The sequence below is a fragment of the Gossypium hirsutum genome, chromosome A07, assembly GCF_007990345.1.
Source record: "Gossypium hirsutum isolate 1008001.06 chromosome A07, Gossypium_hirsutum_v2.1, whole genome shotgun sequence".
Taxonomy (NCBI): Eukaryota; Viridiplantae; Streptophyta; class Magnoliopsida; order Malvales; family Malvaceae; genus Gossypium; species Gossypium hirsutum.
In genome coordinates this window covers 10,973,707-10,994,373 of record NC_053430.1, presented here as the reverse complement: position 1 = coordinate 10,994,373, position 20,667 = coordinate 10,973,707, and the positions used below count along the sequence as shown (strand labels likewise).

General features: G+C 34.2%; 1 protein-coding gene across 1 annotated transcript; it reads left to right on the top strand.

Moving 5' to 3' along the window:
- The first annotated feature begins 5,623 nt into the window (after positions 1 to 5,623).
- Positions 5,624 to 6,337, top strand: LOC107936622 (non-specific lipid-transfer protein A). The gene is made up of 2 exons (XM_016869380.2): positions 5,624 to 6,055; positions 6,166 to 6,337. Exons 1-2 carry the CDS (start codon positions 5,697 to 5,699, stop codon positions 6,173 to 6,175), a joined length of 369 nt encoding a protein of 122 aa, XP_016724869.1. The 5' UTR covers positions 5,624 to 5,696; the 3' UTR covers positions 6,176 to 6,337.
- The last annotated feature ends 14,330 nt before the right edge of the window (positions 6,338 to 20,667 follow it).

The following is a 20,667-nucleotide window of genomic DNA, read 5'->3' as shown; positions in this document are numbered from 1 at the left end:
GGTATTAGGGCTAGGGTTTTTTTTTAAAAAAACTTAATGTTGTGGGCTTGTAAATTGGGCTTAGGGTTTTTATTTTATTTTGGGTTTTAATGTAATTGGACATGGACTATTTAATTTTGGTATTTATATTTGGTTTTATTGGTTTTGGGCCCGGGCAAATTGGGCTTATTACACTAATATTTGGGTGACTATTAGTGTAATTTACCCAAATTTAAATTATAACATGTTAAAGGGTGAAATAAATTTACTTTATTCCTTAAAGGCTTAATGCAATGTTAGTCCCTGAAGTATATTGCTTTTCTCACTTTGATCCTTAAAGTTTTTTTGGCTCACTTCAATCCCTAACGTTATCAAATGTTCCCAATTTAGTCCCAAATATTATCAGATGTTTCCGGTTCAATCCTTTGGACATTAAAAAAATCAACCAATCATTTATTGCCATGTTTCATACAATGATGTCACAATGACATCATCAAAAACCTTAAAAATATTTAAAATTTACAAAAAGAATTATAAAAATTTAAAACTATTAAACTATAAATTTACAAAAAAAAATCATAAAAATATACTAAAATTTACAAAAAAAAAGAGTATAATATATATTAAAAATTTTAATATTTTTAAAATTTTATAAATGAGATTTACTAAAACTTGAAAATAGCATCATTATTTTTTAAAAGAATACCACTTCTATAATTATTTTATAATTCAATGAATCAGAATTTATAAATTTGATATTTCATTTCAAAACAACAAGGGAATGGTAAGAAAAACATAGAGGGAAAACAAACACATTAATACTAATATTTAAATGTAGGTAGAGGAAATGATAATGTTTTCACAAGCCAATGGAATAATTTCAGTTCATGTTATGATGAATCACTACATGCAACACAAAGCCATTATTAAACTTTCAAAAACTTGAAATTGTGGTTAAAATGAGCCTATATTTATTTAAATTTATTTTCTAAAAAGATTTATTAATTATAATTTTTTATTGATTGAATTATAAAATAATTATTGTAGATGATTTTCTTTCAAGAGATAATAATGATCTCATGTTCAAGCTCTAGTAAATGTTATTTCTAAAAAATTTTAAAAAAAACTTTTACTAAAATTTAGTTTTTTATATTTTTATAAATTTTTTTAATTTTCTATTTTTAGCAATTTTGTAATATTTTAAAATAATTTTTGTAAGTTTCTTTGCGTTTTTTAAAAAAAATTTAAAAAAAAAAAATTCATATAATGACATCACAATAACATGATAGGCTAGCCGATTTTTTTAACACCTAAAAGAGTGAACTAGGAATATATGATGATAACGTTAAAAAGTGATATACTTTAAGGAATAAAGTGTGCATTAATGTTTCTTAAAAGATTTATATTTAATGATTTGAGAGTTTATATGCACTCTAATAATTATTACGAAAGAATTATAAAAACATATTTATTTTAATTTGAATTTTTATGTTTCAAAATGTAAAAGAAAAAAAAAGTTTCAGGATTTACAAGGTAGAAGTGGCAAATTTTTTGTTATCCGAATTTGGTTTAACTTGAGGTTAAAAAGTTGATTTGAAAACATTAAATTTAAATGTTATATTTAATTATATCGTAATATATAAATTTTAATTAATGTTGAATATGTAATATTTTAATAAATGTAAAAAGTATATACGTTTTGTATAACAAAACAGTTTTTAACTTGTAATTTTCATAATCAAAATAGAATAAAATGGAAATATTAAGACAATGGTTATTGTAAATGTATAAAATTTGATCAATTGAAAAGGTAACAGAGAAACAAGAGAGAAAATTATTCTACTTAAATGGATTATGCTTAAATTAAAGGTGTATCAAATTATAAAATATACAAAGGATCAAACTAAAAAAAGTTTAGTAAAATATAATTTTACTTGTTTTAAGTAATAATTGATATATAATTATTTGAGTGAAGGGTTTTAAAAGAATTAACAAACATTTAATGTTTAGAAAATCATCTAATAGTCGAATTTAAAGTATAATTGTTTGTAATTACACAAGATTAATATGTTTAGATAACCATTATAATTGATAGGCTCCACTAATTTAAATATAATTAAAACATCTCAATTATATTTTTTTATTTTTAGAAAAGGATGAGAATTAAGATAATTACATACATAATTACTTCGTTTGTGGCTGCCAAATGATATAATCCCAGTGCCCTTAATTTCTCCTCCTCCTGATTTTATTATTTCCTCCCATTGATCAAAACTCCAAATAATGACTGTTGTAGCAACAGTAGCTTAGATGTGAACAAAATCTTTATTTTGAGACATTTAATTAAGAAAAAGTACTTTAATAGAGAAAAAAATATGGGGAATGGTTCTGGATACAACTGTTTATGGTCGGGTTTGATTGGGATTGGTTCGGCCCGATTTGAAAAATGGGTTTAGATTTTTGCTTAAGCTTGATCTGGATAAAAATACTAAAATTTAGGTCCGGCTTGTATTAATTTTTTTAATTTTATTTTTTATATAAAATTTTAAAAAATATAATACACCAAACACATTACAAATTTTAAAATAAACGTTTCCTAAAAAATTGAAAATAAATTAAAAATAGTCTTTATACTTAAATAATACTAAAATATGTGTAACATGATAAGCAAATGTTTCTAAAATAGTAACAAAAAAGAATAAAATAAATGATATACAATAATCAAAACATTAACAATAGAATAGTAGTAACATAATAGTGAAATTGTAGCAAGACGGTGACAAAAAATGCGAAAACAACATCACTACATAGAAAAAAGCAGTAAAAATAAAAAGGTTTTTTTATTAAAAATTCGGCCCGAGTTAGGCCCAAATAAAAAAAAACCTTACTTAGGCTTGGCCCATTTTCAAAATTGGACCTTTTTTTTGTCAAAATCTATTTATCGAACCTATATTTTTATCTAAACTCTCTCACTTTTTAGACGGCTCAGTATGTACAACTCTAGTTTTGGATACACAACTAAGACGGTCAGATTCTTCAAATGCCGAACAACGAGAGACTTGAGGCTTTTAAGCTATGGACACCAAGACGAAAAAATAGACTCTAGCCTTTCACATTCCTCAATTCTGCATTTTTTCAAAAGGGTTGCTTGCCTCTTGCAGTCCAAAAACTCCATTGAAAATTTTCATGTCATTTCACTCATGTATAATTCTTTATCCCTTAAACTCAATTTAGACCTTGGTTTCACCAAAACACTTGCTAAAGTACTCCATAATCTAAACTCAAAAATTCGAGGATGGCGTCGAACGATGGTGGCAAGCGAGAATGGTGACAGAAAACAAAGAAACAAGAAAACGTTTAGTTTTGGGTTTATTTTTTATATTAATTATAAAATTATATGGAAATTAGTGGAAAAAATTGATGGTTAAAAAAATACGTATCATTAAATTACCTAATGGGTTAGCAAATTGTTATCATTTTAACGGTTTTAGTAAAAAAAATTAAATTAATAAATTGAGTGATATTTTATAAAATTTTAAAATAAAAAAAATTAATAACGAGTCATCATTTATGTAATTTACTTTTAAAAAACCAATTAAGTGTGTACACAATTTATGGTCGGTTACAATACCATTCTACTGTTTTTTACTACGATAACTCCAATGTTTGAATTGACCAAAAAAAGTAACTCCAATTTCTTGAAAAATAAAATTATTTAATATATATATATTTAACATTATTGATTTAATATAATGAAAAGAGTTTTGCTAATCATTTTAATATTAATTAGTATATAGCTATATATCAACAATATTTGGTGGAATGGTAAAACATATGTAAGTTCGAATTTTGAAGATGGCATTGTTAAAAGGAATAGTCATGAACCTCGAATATAAATTATAAAACGGATATGAAAAAAAAAACATCTACCTTTATATCTATCTTTTATCTTCTATATTAAGTGTTGATTGAATTGGTGCCATTTATCAATCGAGTCTAATTTCGATTGTAAAATTATCAAAAAAAAATTATTTTACAAAGTAGCAAATATTATTTTGGAGGTGTTTGTCTTTTTATATAAAAACTATAAAATTATATGGGTAAGCTACCCCCAAAGTCACTAAAATATTAGTAAATTTATATTTTTGTCGTTCAACTTCAAAATATTACAAATTATTTAAAAGTTTTCATTTTAAGTCATTAAACTATTCGAAAGATTTTATGTAAGTCAATGAGCTATTATTATTTTTTAAAACATCTGGCTAGCGAGTTTCAAATAACAATTTAATTATTGGTACTGTGAATTATTATCCATCAGCGAGCATATCTTAAGTCCAAGTTAATTTGACGACCAATGTCAAAGATCGAAAAAGAAAGCTATTTGAATTTTGATTCATAGATACAAGACATTCAAAGTTGTTTTATGAAAAAAATTGAACTGTAAAAGAGAAAGGGAAAGAGAGTTTTCGATTGGTGTAAACCATATTAATAGAGAAGGCCAGACAAAAAGTGTTTTAACAATCTAATGACTTAAATGAAAACTTTTAATTAACTTAATGACCATTTTTAACTTTTTGAAATTAAATGATTAAAACATAAACTTACTAATAATTAGTAGCATAAAATGAAGTTTACCCAAAATAAAATTGAAGCAAATTTTATGATTTCAACCAAAACCTCCTTTCATATTTACATCAACACAGTGGCAAAGCCAAAATAAATATTTAAGGGGCCGGATAAAAATTTAATTTTTTATAGTTTATATCTTTAAAATTTGTAAATGATTAAATTAAATTTTTATAATTTTAGAGAGGGACAAAGTGCAATTTTATCTATACTAATTTAAAATTTTTTAAAAAAATTTAAGAGTCAAAAGAGCAAATTTACATTTAGAAGGCGGGGTCGGGCCATGCTAACCCCTGGCTTCGCCCCTACATCAACACATTTTATAAATTTATTACATAATTTAATTTTGATTTAAATCCAATTATATATGAATTATCTCGACATTTATTCTCATTATCAGCTTATAACCTAAAAAAGAATATTAATATTAATTGGTACAACTCATATCTCAACCTACAATTAATATCTTTATCACATAAAAACAAAAGAATCTTAAAAAGGTAATTAATTGACATCACAAACATTAATAACATGCATTAAGTTCCATTGGCCGGTAAAGGGGAAGGTGGGGCCAGTGCCCCTAACTTTTTAGAAATTTACATAATATGTCTTTTAAGATAAACTTTACTACATTAAACTCCTTAAAAGTTTAAATTTTGTCCCAATCCAAAAAAAAAAAACACTAACCCTTTTTAATATTTTTAAAAAATATGTAAATATAGAAATTTCGAAATTTTAAAACTTTCAAAGCTACAATAAAAAGATTAGACTTTTTATATTATATATTAAAAATTGAAAGCACGATACAATTATTAATATTAAAAGGTTAAACTTTAACTTTATTCATATTCAAATCATAAATATATATATGTAGTTTAATTATTGAATAATTTATACATGAAAATCAATAATAAAAAATATAAAATTGATCATATTAATATAAATTTACAGTTTAAGTCGTATTTATAAATCCACCATAATAAATGCTATTAACTCAACTTAAAATGAAAGAATCCAAAGTTATGCCTATAAATAAGTGCTCTTAGCACTAAATTTTTAATCAAAAACAAAAGAAAAAAAAGAACAAGAAAATGGAGAAGAAATTCATGGGATTTTCTTGGTCACTTGTTGTGGTTTTTTTGTTTATCATGATTTTGATAGCGAAATCAAAATCTGTGGATGCAATAACATGCCAAGAAGCTTTATTGTCACTGATGCCTTGTCGACCTTTCTTGACCGGCGGGGAATCCACACCCGTTGCAACATGTTGTTCCGCGGTGGCTAATATCAACTCCGCCGCTACCACCACTGCAATTCGCAAGGACTTGTGTCGTTGTCTCGAGGCAGCTAGTCGTAGTGAAGGTGTTGATCCCGACAAAGCTAAACAGCTTCCTCAGTTGTGCGGTGTTACTGTCGCCATTTCCTTTGATCCTACCATTAACTGCGACACGTAATTAACCTTTTTTTTTTCTTTCCGTTTATTTTTGCAAAAAGAGAAAGAAAATCATGGTGTTTGATTTATGAAACCGATTCATTGATTTTGTTTGTCTGTTTGTGCAGGATCAAGTAAATGTGGTGCTGTATGTCACCATGAATAAAAGCATGAAGAGCAAGGAGAATAAATTAATGTATGTAGTTATATAGTTGAAGAAATTAATGATGTCTTAGTTGATTCTTGTAATATGTACTGAAGAAGAAATTCATGACTAAGAGCTGTTTGCTCCTTCCAATATCTGACAGAGTTGCAAATCATTTGTGTTTAAGTTATTGATTTCGAGTTTGATTCTTCGATAACCCTTACTTTTTAACTAGGGACATAGTCAAAATGGACAGAATGAGCCTTGGCCTCGTTAATTAAGTGGGAAAATTGCTTTATATCCCCTCTTCAAAATTAAAAAAAAAATCAATTTAGTCATTTTAAACCTGTAATTAAATGGGAAAATTTAAATTTGAGCCCTTTTAGAAAATTAATAATTTCATTTAAGTATTTTTAATACAAAATTTTTAGTTTTCGCATCCAAATTTTATAATTTTTTCTCGATTCCTTAAACAAAATTTGTAGCTTTCTCCATTGCTTTTAACACATTATAAAAAATATATATAATTCTATGCTGGAGATTGATAAAACATTAAATTAAATTATAAGTTGTTAAAGGGTAAAATAAAATTTATATTATTTCTTAAAATATTTATATTTAATGGTTGAGTATATAGGCACTCTAAAAATTATTATGAAAAGGTAGACCTAGCCTTGGAGAAGCAAAATTTTTGTTATCCAAACATAAATATCATATTTATAATTTTTTATAATAAAAATAATTTTTAGTTTTTTTAATTGATGTTGAATATGTAAAATTTTAATATGGTTTAACTTCTAAATGAAAAGTTTAATATGTAAATTTTTTTTCCAATTATGAAAAGTTTTAAAATGGTCACTCAACTATTTAATTTTGTCTTTTCTAGTCATCCAACTATCTTGAATTTTTGTGTGTTTCTATTTTTACTTTAGCTAACCAATGGCAAAAAAAGACAATGAATAATTGAGTAACCATTTTGTATCTTTTCATAGTTGGTTAACTATTTTGTATCTTTTTATAATTGGGTAACAAAAAAAATTGCTAATAGTTAGATAATTGTTTTGTAACTTTTCATGTTTAAAAAAAATCTATAATTAAATAATCTCTATTATAATTTTCGTAGCCATTTTTTTGAAAACGGGTATCGACTTGGAGAAAAAACGAAAACGGGAGTCGCCACCAATCTTTTTAAGTGTGATTGGATCACCTTGTAAAAGTGGTTGTTTTTAATGAATGGTTTGATTTATTTAAACAACGATTTTGGTCCACGTAAATCAAGAAAATAGGTTCGGGAGTCGGTTACGCACGAGGAAGGATTAGCACCCTCGTATTGTCCAAAAATTGGTACCTAGTTGATTAATTAATATCTTAGTGTCGAAAATGGAAAGCTTGAAAGACATTGAAATACAATCCCTCTTCATAAAAATGCTAATTTGAAAATGACCGAATAAATTAAAACAAATGTTAAAGACTCTCTCATCTCGAAGTAATAAAATGTCACGCTCAGTAAGTTAGGACACGACATCTCAAACTTTGAGAATGAGCTTGCCTTTATTTAAAATTCATATATTCTAAAATTTTTTAAAAGGCTGTTCGGTTATTTAGGATAAACAAGAAAAGTCGAAACTCAGTAAGTTAGGACACGTTTTCTCGAATTTCCTAATACCAAATATTGCCTTTATTTTTAAACAAATTATTATTTCGAGGTGACAAAATGTCGTACCCAGTAAGTTAGGGCACAACACCTCGTACTTCAGAAAATAAGTGTTTTTTCATATTGCGATTTAAGAGGATTATATCGTTATTTAGATTTAAATGAGGAAAACCGAAACCCAGTAAGTTAGGGCGCAATTTTCTCGAATTGTCTAAATACGAAACTTATTTTATTTTAGAAAAACGCAATTATATGCGTCGAGTAAAAGACCAATGTAATCATAATCGCATGGTGAAATAAGAAACGAGTTGCAGTATTAACATGCATAATAATAACAAAGGTGGTGATATAAACAACAATTATAATGACAAAATAATATGGATTTGCAAATATATTGAGACATATAAGAATAAGCGAATAAACATAATGAAATAATGATAATGAGAACAAAACGAAATAAAAATACAATGATAAAGGAAATAACAAAGCAAATTATAGTATAAATTGGATTTTAAATCGGGGGTAAGCAAATAAACATATGAGTAAGTAAACAAACTTATAATAAATAAAAAGCATAAAATAGTAATAATGGTATAAACATAAATAAGTATTATATAAAATAAAATAATGATACAAAATAAATAAAAGGTTTGGAATTACATAAAAGTATAAACGAATAAGTGGTAAAATCAATGTATTATATAAAACGTAAATGTATAAAAGAGAAACCATAATAATAGTAGTAGGTATAATGAAAGTAAAAAATAATACTAGATATGACAATAGTAATATTAGTAATAAAAATAGCTATAAGAATACTAACCATGACAATAAGGAATAATAGTAATAATAATGATAAAATAAAAGTCATGTTAATAATACATTAAAATATAATAGTAAAATACTGACAGTGGTAGTGATAATATATGAGTAATACATAATAGAAAGAATATAAAAATGCAATAATAATTGTAGAAGCTCAAATTTGCCGGGCCTAGTGCCAAAAATAAAACAAAATAAATACAATGCCACAGTCCATTAAAGCAGGCCAATATGGCCTAAATCAGAAAATAAAATACCCAGGCCCAAAAATTAAGAAACCCCAGCCCACCTATCTTAACATTCAGCAAAAATAAACCCTAGCCTCCTTAACTCTTTTCAGCCGCCAGCCTCCACGCATGCCCACTACCGCCACTACTTGGCCATCACGCGCACCACCCACACCTGACACACCTGTAACAGAGACAGAAACAACAGCAAAAGGAAGCATGCGAGGAATGGGACAAAGAATAAACAAAAGAACGGAAACAAAAAAAAAGGAAATGAATGTTTATAGATCGGCTTTAAAAAGCCAAAATCAAGGACAAAAAGGGGGGATTTTTTTGGGATTTTCCTTTCATTTTCGATTGTAATATTACTTGAGAATACGAGAGTAAAAGCAGATTCAAGCAAGAAAAACACCCGAAAACAGAAAAGGCAGTCAGATCTAAGGTTTCTTTTATTTTTATTATTCAAAAAACTCATCTATTATATATCTTTACATAGCATATGTTTATATAAAAGAGTTAAAAAAAAGGTAAAAAAATTACCTGCTTTCGGATCGGCCGAAAAGAGGGATTTTTGACCCTCCGACCGCCGTACACGGCGGCGCCGGCGAGCCTCCGGTGGCCGTCCGGTGTCCCCCCCTGGCCGAAAATCGCTCCGGGCTCCCCTCTCCTCTCTCCCTTTTCTTTTTTTTCCCCTCAGCTTTACAAATGATTTTTTTTGAATATTTTTTGACTTTTATAGGGGGTCAAAACGCACCGTTTTGGACCCCCAGTTTAAATAAATAAAACGACGCCGTTTTGAACACGGGTCGGGTCGGAGGATCCGCGTGTTTTTCTTTGGAAGGGCTAATTGCACTTTTAGCCCTTCCGCTTTTCTGGGAGTTTACAATCAAGGTTTTTTTTTATTTTTAATTTGGCTCCATGATTTCGCCCCGAATTCATTCTGGTCCCCCATGCTGCGCAGCGTTTTAATACTTGGGTTTATTGCGCTTTTGACCCTCCAAGTTGCACGCGTGTTACAATTAAGTCCCTTTTCTTTGTTTTCATTTTAAATTGGCCCTACAACTTTGTTTTTAATTCAATTTTAATCCTTTTTCCGTTTATTTTTGTATCTTTATTAAATATCCTTATTATTTTTATATTATTAGTATTATTAGTATTAGTATTATTATAATTATGTACTAGTGTATATTTTTATTACGTACGTGTATACACATATATTTTTTTCATATTTAATATTTTTCATTTCACTTTATTTTAATATTTTATTAATTTTATGTTCGTTTCTTTTATATTCCAATGTTATTATTATTATTATTATTATTATTATTAGTTTATGCTTTGTTATATATTTATATATTTATAATATGTATATATACGTACTTATACATACTTAAATATATTTTTCACATTTCATAATTCTTATATACTTACATATATTTATGCATATTTTACATCATATACATACTTATATATTCTTTATACTCTTAAAAATGCTTTTTGTATATTTCACATATTTTATAATTCACATACATATATTTTATATTATCACGATTTGTAAATATATAAATACACATTTACATTTTTTATAATACTTACCGATTTTATATATATGTACATACTTATCTATGTTTTTATATTCTGTAATTTATATATATTTCTTATTTTATGGCTTTAAATTATACATGCATATATATTTTTTTACATAATTGTATTTATTGTCATCATTGTTACTTGGTGTTTGTTTATTTATCCATGTACACTTGTGCTTTTTCTAAAATGTTAGTTCTATTTATTTATTTGTATGCTTTGTTTATGTAATCGCCTCGTCATTTCATTTTGCCTATTGTATTATTGTTACTCACTTTGCCTTGCTCACCTTGTCGTATTCGTTATTGTTTTTGTCAAGCATTAATACCAAGCATCAAAAGGAAAATTTTTCTAAATAAGGCAATATTTCGCGTTTGGAAAATCGAGAAAACGTGCCCTAACGTGTTGGGTTTCGATTTCTCGTTCGACTAAATAGCCAAATATCCTCTTAAAGCTTCAAAGTGTGGTTTCATTAAACTATAAGGTGATCTTGGTTTCTATGATTTAGAGTATCGTGTCCTAACGTGCTGGATGTGATATTCCTTCGGAACAAGAGAATCTTATATTCCAATTCACGTCATCAGAGTTTCTTTCAAGGATCGTATTCTTTTAAAAAAAACTCTTCAAATTTCCAATTTTCGACACTAAGACACTAATTAATCAACTAGGTACCAATTTTGGGCGTATCGAGGGTGCTAATCCTTCCTCGTGCGTAACCGACTCCCGAACTCATTTTTCTGAATTTCGTAGACCAAAATCGTTGTTTTAATAAAATTAAATCATTTATTAAAAACAACCACATTTTAAGGTGACCCGATCACACCTCGTCAAAAAGGGATTGGTGGCGACTCCCGTTTTCATTCTTTTTTTCAAAATCCAAGTCGACCCCGTTTTCATCCAAAAAATGGTGTCAACAGCTTGGCGACTCCACTGGGGACTTTAAATAAGAGAGTCAAGCCACGAGTTGATTGCTTTTTGTCTTTGTGTCAAAATTGAAAACTTGCTTTTTGCCTTTATTTTGGCTTTTATTATTTGTTTATAATTACTACTTTGTTTAGAGTTTAGGTGTATATTTCTGCACATTCCATTGCATGACCGTTGGTCACACCTTTTAAGTGGGAGTGAGAAACTACGCCTTCGTGAGGTTTTCACCTCCGCATGGGATAGTGAATCGCTTCCGGGATACATCCGTACCTATGTCTTCGTGAGATTTTCATCTCCGCATGGCCATAGGGAAATGTATTCCCCTGAACTGAACTCGGTCCATATGAGCCTATAATGGGTGAGGATCGAGGAATCTGCTGGTTCAGGTACCCTTACTTTAGAACCAAACCACACATAGCGAGCCATAAGAACCCACCGAGATAGAGCTATTCCAGACCCTAGTGCTTACCGAATAGATGCTTTATTTATTATTGTTTACTTTAAATCCTAGATCTAATTTGCTTTGTTTGTGATTGCATGGCATTTTCATTTCAAAAGAGGTGTCAATTCACGTTCAGTATAGATAGAAAGCTTATCATGGAAAAGAGGTTTCTTGATAAAGTAGAAGACAATGCAGCTGTACGATTATGGGCTGAGACGATGTGGAGAGAGAAAGGCGATAGTCTTGCAGAAGGGTACGTATCAGAGTTATGGGACTTCACCCGTATCAGCGTAATCCAAAATGATCTTCGAGAAATGAAGGAAATATGGGATCAATGGGACGACGGGACCAAGCAGATGTTTTACTGTGACTACGGGGATTTGCCTTACCTACTTGGTATCAAAGTGGACAAGCATTTATTCCGAGCCCTAGCCCAGTTTTGGAATCCTGCTTACAGTTGCTTCACTTTTGGAAAAGTGGACTTGGTTCCCACCATGGAAGAATATACGACCCTGCTTCGGTGTCCAAAGATTCAAATTGACAAAGCCTATTCTAGAGCTGCTAGTGTCCCGACATTATTAAAAAAATTGATGAGCATTACAGGGATGAGCGAACAGTGGGTCACTGCCCGGATCCAACAGAAAGGAAACAGTAAATGCGTTCCTTGGAAAAGCTTGCGAGATTTAGTATTAGCACACCCTGATGTGAAGAAAAGAGTGGATGTCTTCGTTCTAGGTATCTATGGATTGGTAATTTTCCCTAGAGCTTTAGGGCACGTAGATGAGGCCGTCTCTGATTTGTTCGATCGGCTTAGTAAAGGAGTCACGCCCATCCCGGCAATCTTAGCAGAAACCTTCAGATCTCTAAGCGCATGTCGAAGAGTAGGGGAGGGAAGGTTCATCGGATGCGCGCAGCTACTATTGGTGTGGTTCCATAGTCACTTTTGGAAGGTGGAAAATGTCTCCTATCGAGTCTTCTCAGAAGACTATTCTCCATTGAAGGAACAAGTTGCTACACCAAGACGAGACGACATCACGGAAGAAAAGTGGATGACGATGCTCCAAAATCTTCAGGAGGATGACGTTGAATGGAAAGCTCCTTGGATGGTACCCGACGAGATCCTGTACCGATGTGGGGATTTCGACTGGGTCCCTTTACTCGGAATTTGGGGAGCTGTCGGTTATGCCCCTTTACTCGTATTAAGACAATATAGATCGAGACAGTTCATACCAGCAACACAAGGGCTGGCTCAATGTGAGTTTTCTTATAAGGATGAAAACTACAAGAGAAAAACTCGAGAAATATCTAACGCTTGGAAACAGGTTCACCGAATGAAAAGATTTACCGTAGGAGCGATGGCAACTTCAGAATATTATGGGTGGTGGAGTAAAAGAGTCAATGACAACATCCCTAAGCCGAGGGAAGATTGCGTTCAGTCTATAGAGGAGCATCTACAAGTAGTTCCGTCAGAATTAGAGATCATCAAACGAGACTTTGAGAAAAGAAATTCTGAGTTGGGAAAGAGGATAGAACAGTTAGAAGAAGAAAGAGTGCATTTGGGATTAGACATCGATATCCACAAGCTAGAAGCCGAGAAATTAAGGAAGGGAAAGAACAAAGCTGAAGAGGATTTGGATAGTCTAAAAACAGATTACAAGAAGCTGCGATTGTCGATGAGAACTGTCGGTCTGGGTAAAACGTCAGAGCAGTGGCGACAAGAGATCAATGAGGAAAAGAATAGGGCCGATCAGTGGGAAAAGAAATTTCAAGATGCTCGAGCTCGAGAAAACGCTTTGGAAAGGAGTTTGTTAGAGTGCCGAAATGAGAAGGCAGGATTAAAGGCCAAGGTGGCAGAGCTAGAAAAGTCACTTCACTCGTACCGTAGTCGCAACTCCATGATCGAATTAAGAGCAAGCTTAAATAAGATCGAAGAACTGAAAGGAAAGGTAGAGGAGCTTGAGGACGCATTACACAATTCTGAGCTACGAATAGAGCTTCTTGAGAGGAGTAATGATCAATGGCAAGAGCAATTCCATCATTCTCAAAGGCAGATTAGAGATAGAGATTACGTTATGGGCGAAGCTGTGACTCAAGTGCGGGAAGTGGCTGATCATCTGCAAACATTAGCAGTTCAGGCCGATGTATTGAGTTTAAAATATGAGTCAGAATCAAGCCGAGGTCGAGATTTAGCTTGGCTTCTTAGGAAGGTTAAGGCTTTGGGTATAAAGGCGAAGCCGTATATGTAATTTATTTTATGTAAAGAAATTTGCTTTCTAGTTGAGTTTTCTAATGAAATTGAATTCGAATCAATGCCTCTTTTTTGCATTCATCTCATACATTTGCATTACATCTCATAAAATGACCCTAATAAAATTAAATTATGACAGTTACCCTGGAAACCAACAAAAATCTAATCAAATATCACTACGGTACTCGTCGCCAAACAAAAGCAATGGATCAAAGGTTGGAAAGATTGGAACAGTTGCAACGAGAGATGCAAGATCAGATGCATGAACGACTGGAAAAAATCCAGCAGGACATGTTAGAATCCCAGAACACTGTGATGAACCAATTAAAGCAGTTATTGGCTGGAGGAAATAACAAAGGAAAAGACCCCGTAGTTGATGCTGGGGAAGATCACGATGACCCTGTTTATCCTTCAGGTTTCACCCCAACTAACATCCAAGCACAACCAGAGGTGTACCCACAGAGGGTACCAGTTACCATTAGACCTCAATATCTGGCTAGTGCCTCGGTACCATTGCATTTTCAAATGGGCTCGGGTTCTAATCCCGGGGATAATCCCACTAATCCTGTGGTCCCGGACCTCGATGACGTGGCAGAAACAGAAAAAACAAGAATGAACCTGCCAAAACAACTAGAGGACCGATGTAGATGGTTAGAGGAAAAATTTAGAGTCATGGAGAACATCAACTATCATCGCGGGGTTGACGCCAAGGATCTGAGTTTGGTCCCTGATTTAGTACTCCCACCTAAGTTCAAAATGCCGGAATTCGAAAAATATAATGGGACTAATTGTCCTGAAGCTCATATAACTATGTCCTGTCGAAGAATGACAGGATACGTCAACAACGATCAGCTGTTAATCCACTGCTTCCAGGACAGTTTGATCGGATCTGCAGCCAAATGGTACAACCAACTGAGTCGTGCTAAAGTTAGTTCATGGAGAGACTTGGCGCAAGTTTTTATGAAGCAATACAGTCATGTAATGGATATAACACCCGATCGAATTACGTTACAAAACATGGAGAAAAAGCCTAGCGAGAATTTCAGGCAGTACGCCCAACGATGGAGAGAAGTGGCAACACAAGTCCAGCCACCCCTTTTGGAAAAAGAGGTCACCATGTTGTTTATCAACACTCTGAAAGCCCCGTTCATCAACCACATGTTGGGGAGTGCTACCAAGAGCTTCTCGGATATGGTAATGTCCGGTGAAATGATTGAGAATGCGGTAAGGAGCGGTAAGATTGACACGGGGGAAAACTTCAAAAGACCAGCCCCAAGGAAAAAGAGGGCGAAGTAAACAACGTAAGCACATATAGCAAGAGCCATTCAAAACCGATTACTGTTGGCCCTCCAAAATGATAACCACTAGTCACCAAGCCCCCTCGAGGCAGGAACCCAACACAAGGCCCAACACAAGGACTAACACAGAGAGACTTCAATTCACGCCCATTCCAATAACATACGGGGAACTGTATCAGAAGTTATTTGATGCACACATAGTATCTCCATTTTATCTCGAGCCCATGCAACCTCCATATCCCAAATGGTATGACACGAATGCCCAATGTGAATACCATGCAGGGATACCAGGACACTCAATTGAGAACTGCACTGGGTTTAAAAAGGCGGTGGAAAGGTTCATTAAGATGGGGATTGTGAAGTTTGACAACCCATTAGGACCCAACGTAGCAGCGAATCCGTTACCCAACCATGCTGATAAAGGGGTAAACGCAATAATCGAAGGTGAGAAAAAGAGAATCAAAACCGACATTGCAGAGATAAAAACCCCATTGAGTTGGGTCTGGAGACAAATGATAGAAGGAGGTCTCATCAAACAAGATTCAAAAGAAAGGCCCGAAGGAACGAAGACGTACTGCGAGTTTCATGCTGAAGAAGACCATGACATTCAAAACTGCACTGAATTCAAGGCCATGGTGCAAAATCTGATGAACAACAAAAGCTAGAATTTTATGAAGAGATCAAAGGACTTGAAAATGGAGAAGTTTATGCCTCGGAGGAGGGGCCTACGGGAAAGGCCCCAAATCACCCAGTGGTGATTATTTCAAGGCCAACGAGTACAGGATCTGGAATACAACTGGCGCCAAGGGTCATAATCCAAAAACCTGTAGCCTTTCCTTACAAGGATAGCAAAAAGGTTCCTTGGAATTACGACTGCAATGTGATGATCACGGGAGAGGAGAACCCGATAAATGCTTCAGAAGAGGGTAATGACGCAGGCTTCTATACGCGTAGTGGAAACGTTATGACCTGGGAAATACAAAAAGGGAGCCTATAAAAGGAAAAGCCTTGGCGGTTGAACAAGATAAAACGAAGACGACCGGAATTGAACCGCATATTAACACACCGGTGACTGAAAATGAGGCTAGAGAATTCCTAAATTCTTGAGGCATAGCGAGTATAGCGTGGTGGAACAATTGCATAAGCAACCCGCTCGCATCTCAGTGCTCGAGTTACTTTTAAGTTCAGAGATACATCGTAATGCGTTGGTAAAAGTGCTAAATGAGACTTATGTCGCTAAAGATATCTCAGTGAACAAATTGGATCGCCTGGTTAACAATATAAATGTCGATAACTTCATCTTCTTCAACGATGATGAGATCCCGCCAGGTGGTATGGGATCTACCAAGGCCTTGCACATCACTGCCCGTTGCAAGGGGTGTATACTACCGGCGGTACTCGTGGACAATGGATCGGCCCTGAATGTTTTACCCCTGTCCACATTAAACAGGCTACCTGTGGATAGTTCTCACATGAAATCATGCCAAAATATAGTGAGAGCATTTGATGGCACTGAGAGAAAAGTGATGGGGAGAATCGAGATACCTTATTGATTGGTCCAAATACATACGAGGTGGACTTTTTGGTAATGGATATTAAACCATCTTACAATTGCCTATTGGGGAGGCCTTGGATCCATTCTGCAGGAGCTGTACCATCGTCACTTCACCAAAAGTTAAAATTGGTGATAGAGGGTCGATTGGTGACTATAGGTGCAGAAGAAGACATCATTGCATCAGTCACCGATGATATGCCATACATAGAGGCTGATAGTGAAGCGATAGAATGTTCATTTCGATCATTGGAATTCGTAAATGCCACATTTGTCATCGAGATGAGCAAAATCCCAGAGCCTAAGATATCCAAAGCTACGTCAATGAGCTTACAGCTAACGATGGGGAAGGGAGCATTGCCTGGAAGAGGATTGGGAAATACCTCCAGGGAAGGGTCGGAGTACCGATCCTAGTTAACAAACAGGACCGTTATGGTTTGGGATATAAGCCTAATGCGAGGGAAAGGAGGAATGAGATGGAGAAAAAGCAAGAAAGGAGAAAAGCACATTTGGGCGGGATAGAAGCCAAGTGGGGACCGATAACCTTTCCTCTTATATCTAAGACTTTTGTTTCAGGGAGAATTGTCCACCCTGAAGAGAATGATGAGGTTACAGAAGGAAGGATTGAGATGTTGGACATCAATGCCATATCCGCGGAAGAAAGGGTGGAAAGGAATTTATCGGGCATTCGTCCTTACGAACCTGGAAGTGTTCTGAATAACTGGACTGCAGAAGAGATCCCTGTAACATTTAGAACTAATTCAGAGTAATATTCAGAACACTTGTTGCCCTAAGCCTGGGGGTGATAAGAATCTTTTGTAAAAGGCACATGTCCAAAAGCTAATTTCAGTGAAAACTTATCATTCAGTTTCATTTGAGCAAATATTCTTTCATTCTTTCATCCCCTTTATAATCATACTATGCATACAAGTATTCTTAGATTCTTTTATTTGGGCCTCCATTTGTTCCAATAACAGGTCTTCAGATATCAACGAGATGAGCGACGCTGTTACTAATTCAGAGTCTTTATTTGAGCAAGACATGAGTATAGATGATCCTCAAGATTTTGAGGGTGACCAAGACAGCGTTTTATCTCCGGATTTGTTAAGAATGATGGAAGAAGAAGAAGAAAAATTCTACCCTATAAGGAATCAGTAGAAGTTGTGATCTTAGAAGAGGCAGAGAGGTAAAGTTGGCGCTTGCATTGCCAAGGAAACAAGGCGAGACCTTGTTGAGTTGCTTCAAGAGTTTAAAGATGTCTTCGCATGGTCCTACCAAGATATGCCAGGTTTAAGTACTGATATCGTGGTGCACCGATTGCCTATAAAGGAAGAATGCAAACCAGTCCAACAAAGCTCCGAAGGATGAGGCCTGATGTCTTGCTAAAAATAAAGGAAGAAGTTAGAAGCAATTTGATGCTGGTTTCTTACAGGTGGTCAAGTACTCAGAATGGGTAGCCAATATAGTCCCTGTTCCTAAGAAAGATGGGAAGGTGCGAATGTGTGTGGACTACAGAGACTTGAACAAAGCCAGCTCAAAAGATAATTTCCCACTGCCTCATATCGATACCTTGGTAGACAACACGGCCGGATACTCACTGTTCTCTTTCATGGATGGTTTCTCCGGGTACAACCAAATTAAGATGCTTTCTGAAGACAGGGAGAAGACCACATTCATAACAATGTGGGGGACGTTTTGTTATAAAGTGATGCCTTTTGGATTGAAAAATGCGGGAGCAACGTATCAGAGAGCCATGGTAGCATTATTCCATGATATGATGCATAAAGAGATAGAAGTTTATGTTGATGACATGATCGCAAAATCTAGAACAGAAAGGGAACACGTGCAAGTTCTGAGAAACTGTTTCTGAGGTTAAGGAAGTTCCAGCTAAACTTAACCCAGCCAAGTGTACTTTCGGGGCTAGATCAGGAAATGCTAGGATCTTAGTCAGCGAAAAGGGATTGAAATTGACCCAGACAAAGTTAAGGCCATACAAGAATTACCTCCGCCAAGTACTCAAAAGAAGTTCGGGTTTCCTAGGAAGACTAATTACATCGCTCGATTTATTTCACAATTAACTGAGAAATGTGACCCATATTCCGTTTCTTAGGAAACAATCCAGGTGTATGGGATGAGGAGTGCCAGAAAACTTCGAAAGAGTTAAACATTACTTGTCCAACGCCCCAGTACTGATGCCACCTTGCCCTGACAAACCACTGATACTATACTTGGCAGTATTTGAGAATTCCATGGGGTGCGTGCTCGGCCAACATGATGAGTCAGGATGAAAAGAAAGAGCGATCTATTATCTCAGTAAGAAGTTCACTGAATGCGAACGAGATATTCGCCAATTGAAAATTATGTTGCGCATTGGTTTGGACTACTCGGAGATTGAGACAATACATGTTGTACCATACGACTTGGTTAATCTCAAAGTTAGATCCTCTGAAATACATGATGGAGTCAACTGCTCTGAACGGAAAGATGGCCCGATGGCAAATTCTACTATCTGAATTTGACATAACCTATGTGAATCAAAAGGCTGTAAAAGGGAGCGCGATAGCAGATTTTCTAGCAAGTAGAGCCCTGGACGATTATGAGCCTTTGAACTTTGATTTCCCAAATGAGGATCTGATGTATGTGGCAACTACTGAAGCGAGCACACAAGAAGGCAATACTTGGAAATTAAATTTTGACGGAGCCTCAAATGCCATGGCAACGGGATTGGGGCAGTCTTGGTATCTCCAAACGGTGATCATTATCCTTTCACCAGTAAACTAGATTTTGATTGCACAAATAACATGGCGGAATATGAAGCATGTATCATGGGAATCCGCGCGGCTATGGAACGCAAATCAAGGTACTTGAGGTATATGGGGATTCGGTATTGGTAATTTATCAGCTCAAAGGCGAATGGGAACAAGACCCTAAGTTGACTAGTTACGAAGGATAGTCCTAGATTGATTGAGGAGTTGACGACATCACTTTTTGTTATCTCCCACGAGACGAGATCAGATGGCCGACGCTTTAGCTACATTGGCTTCCATGATCAAGTAAATAGACCAGAGGATGTGAGCCTATCCAATGAGTATTTATGATGCTCCAGCCCACTGTTGTAACATTGACGAGGAGAAGAAAAGGACGACAACCCTTGGTATCGGACATATTGCGATACGTGAAAATTGTGAATACCCAAACCAAGCAACTGAGAATGACAAGAGAATGTTGAGGAGGATGGCCAGTGGTTATGTCTTAGATGGAGAGATCCTGTACAAAGAGGAAAGATCAGGTGCTGTTAAGATGTGTGGACGCTGTGGAAGCCAGCAGATCTTGGAAGAAGTCCATGATGGTATTTGTGGAACACACGCTAACGGTTCACAATGGCCAGACAGATCATGAGATTTGGATATTATTGGTCTACATGGAAGGACTGCATCAAATATGCTAAGAAGTGCATAAATGCAGATTACGGAGACAAAATTCATGTGCCTCCATCATCTCTTCACGTCATGACTTCCCATGGCCTTTCTCCTGTGGGCTGGCTCTTGGCGATATCGCAAGCTCAACGGACATCGTTTCTTTTTTAGTGATTGACTACTTACTAAATGGTAGGGCTACTTCTTACGCCAACGTCCGAAGCTGTCAGCAGTTTTTAAAAAGGAAATCATATGTCGGTATGGAATGCCTGAAAGGATCATATCAGACAACGTATTAAATTTGATAATAGCACG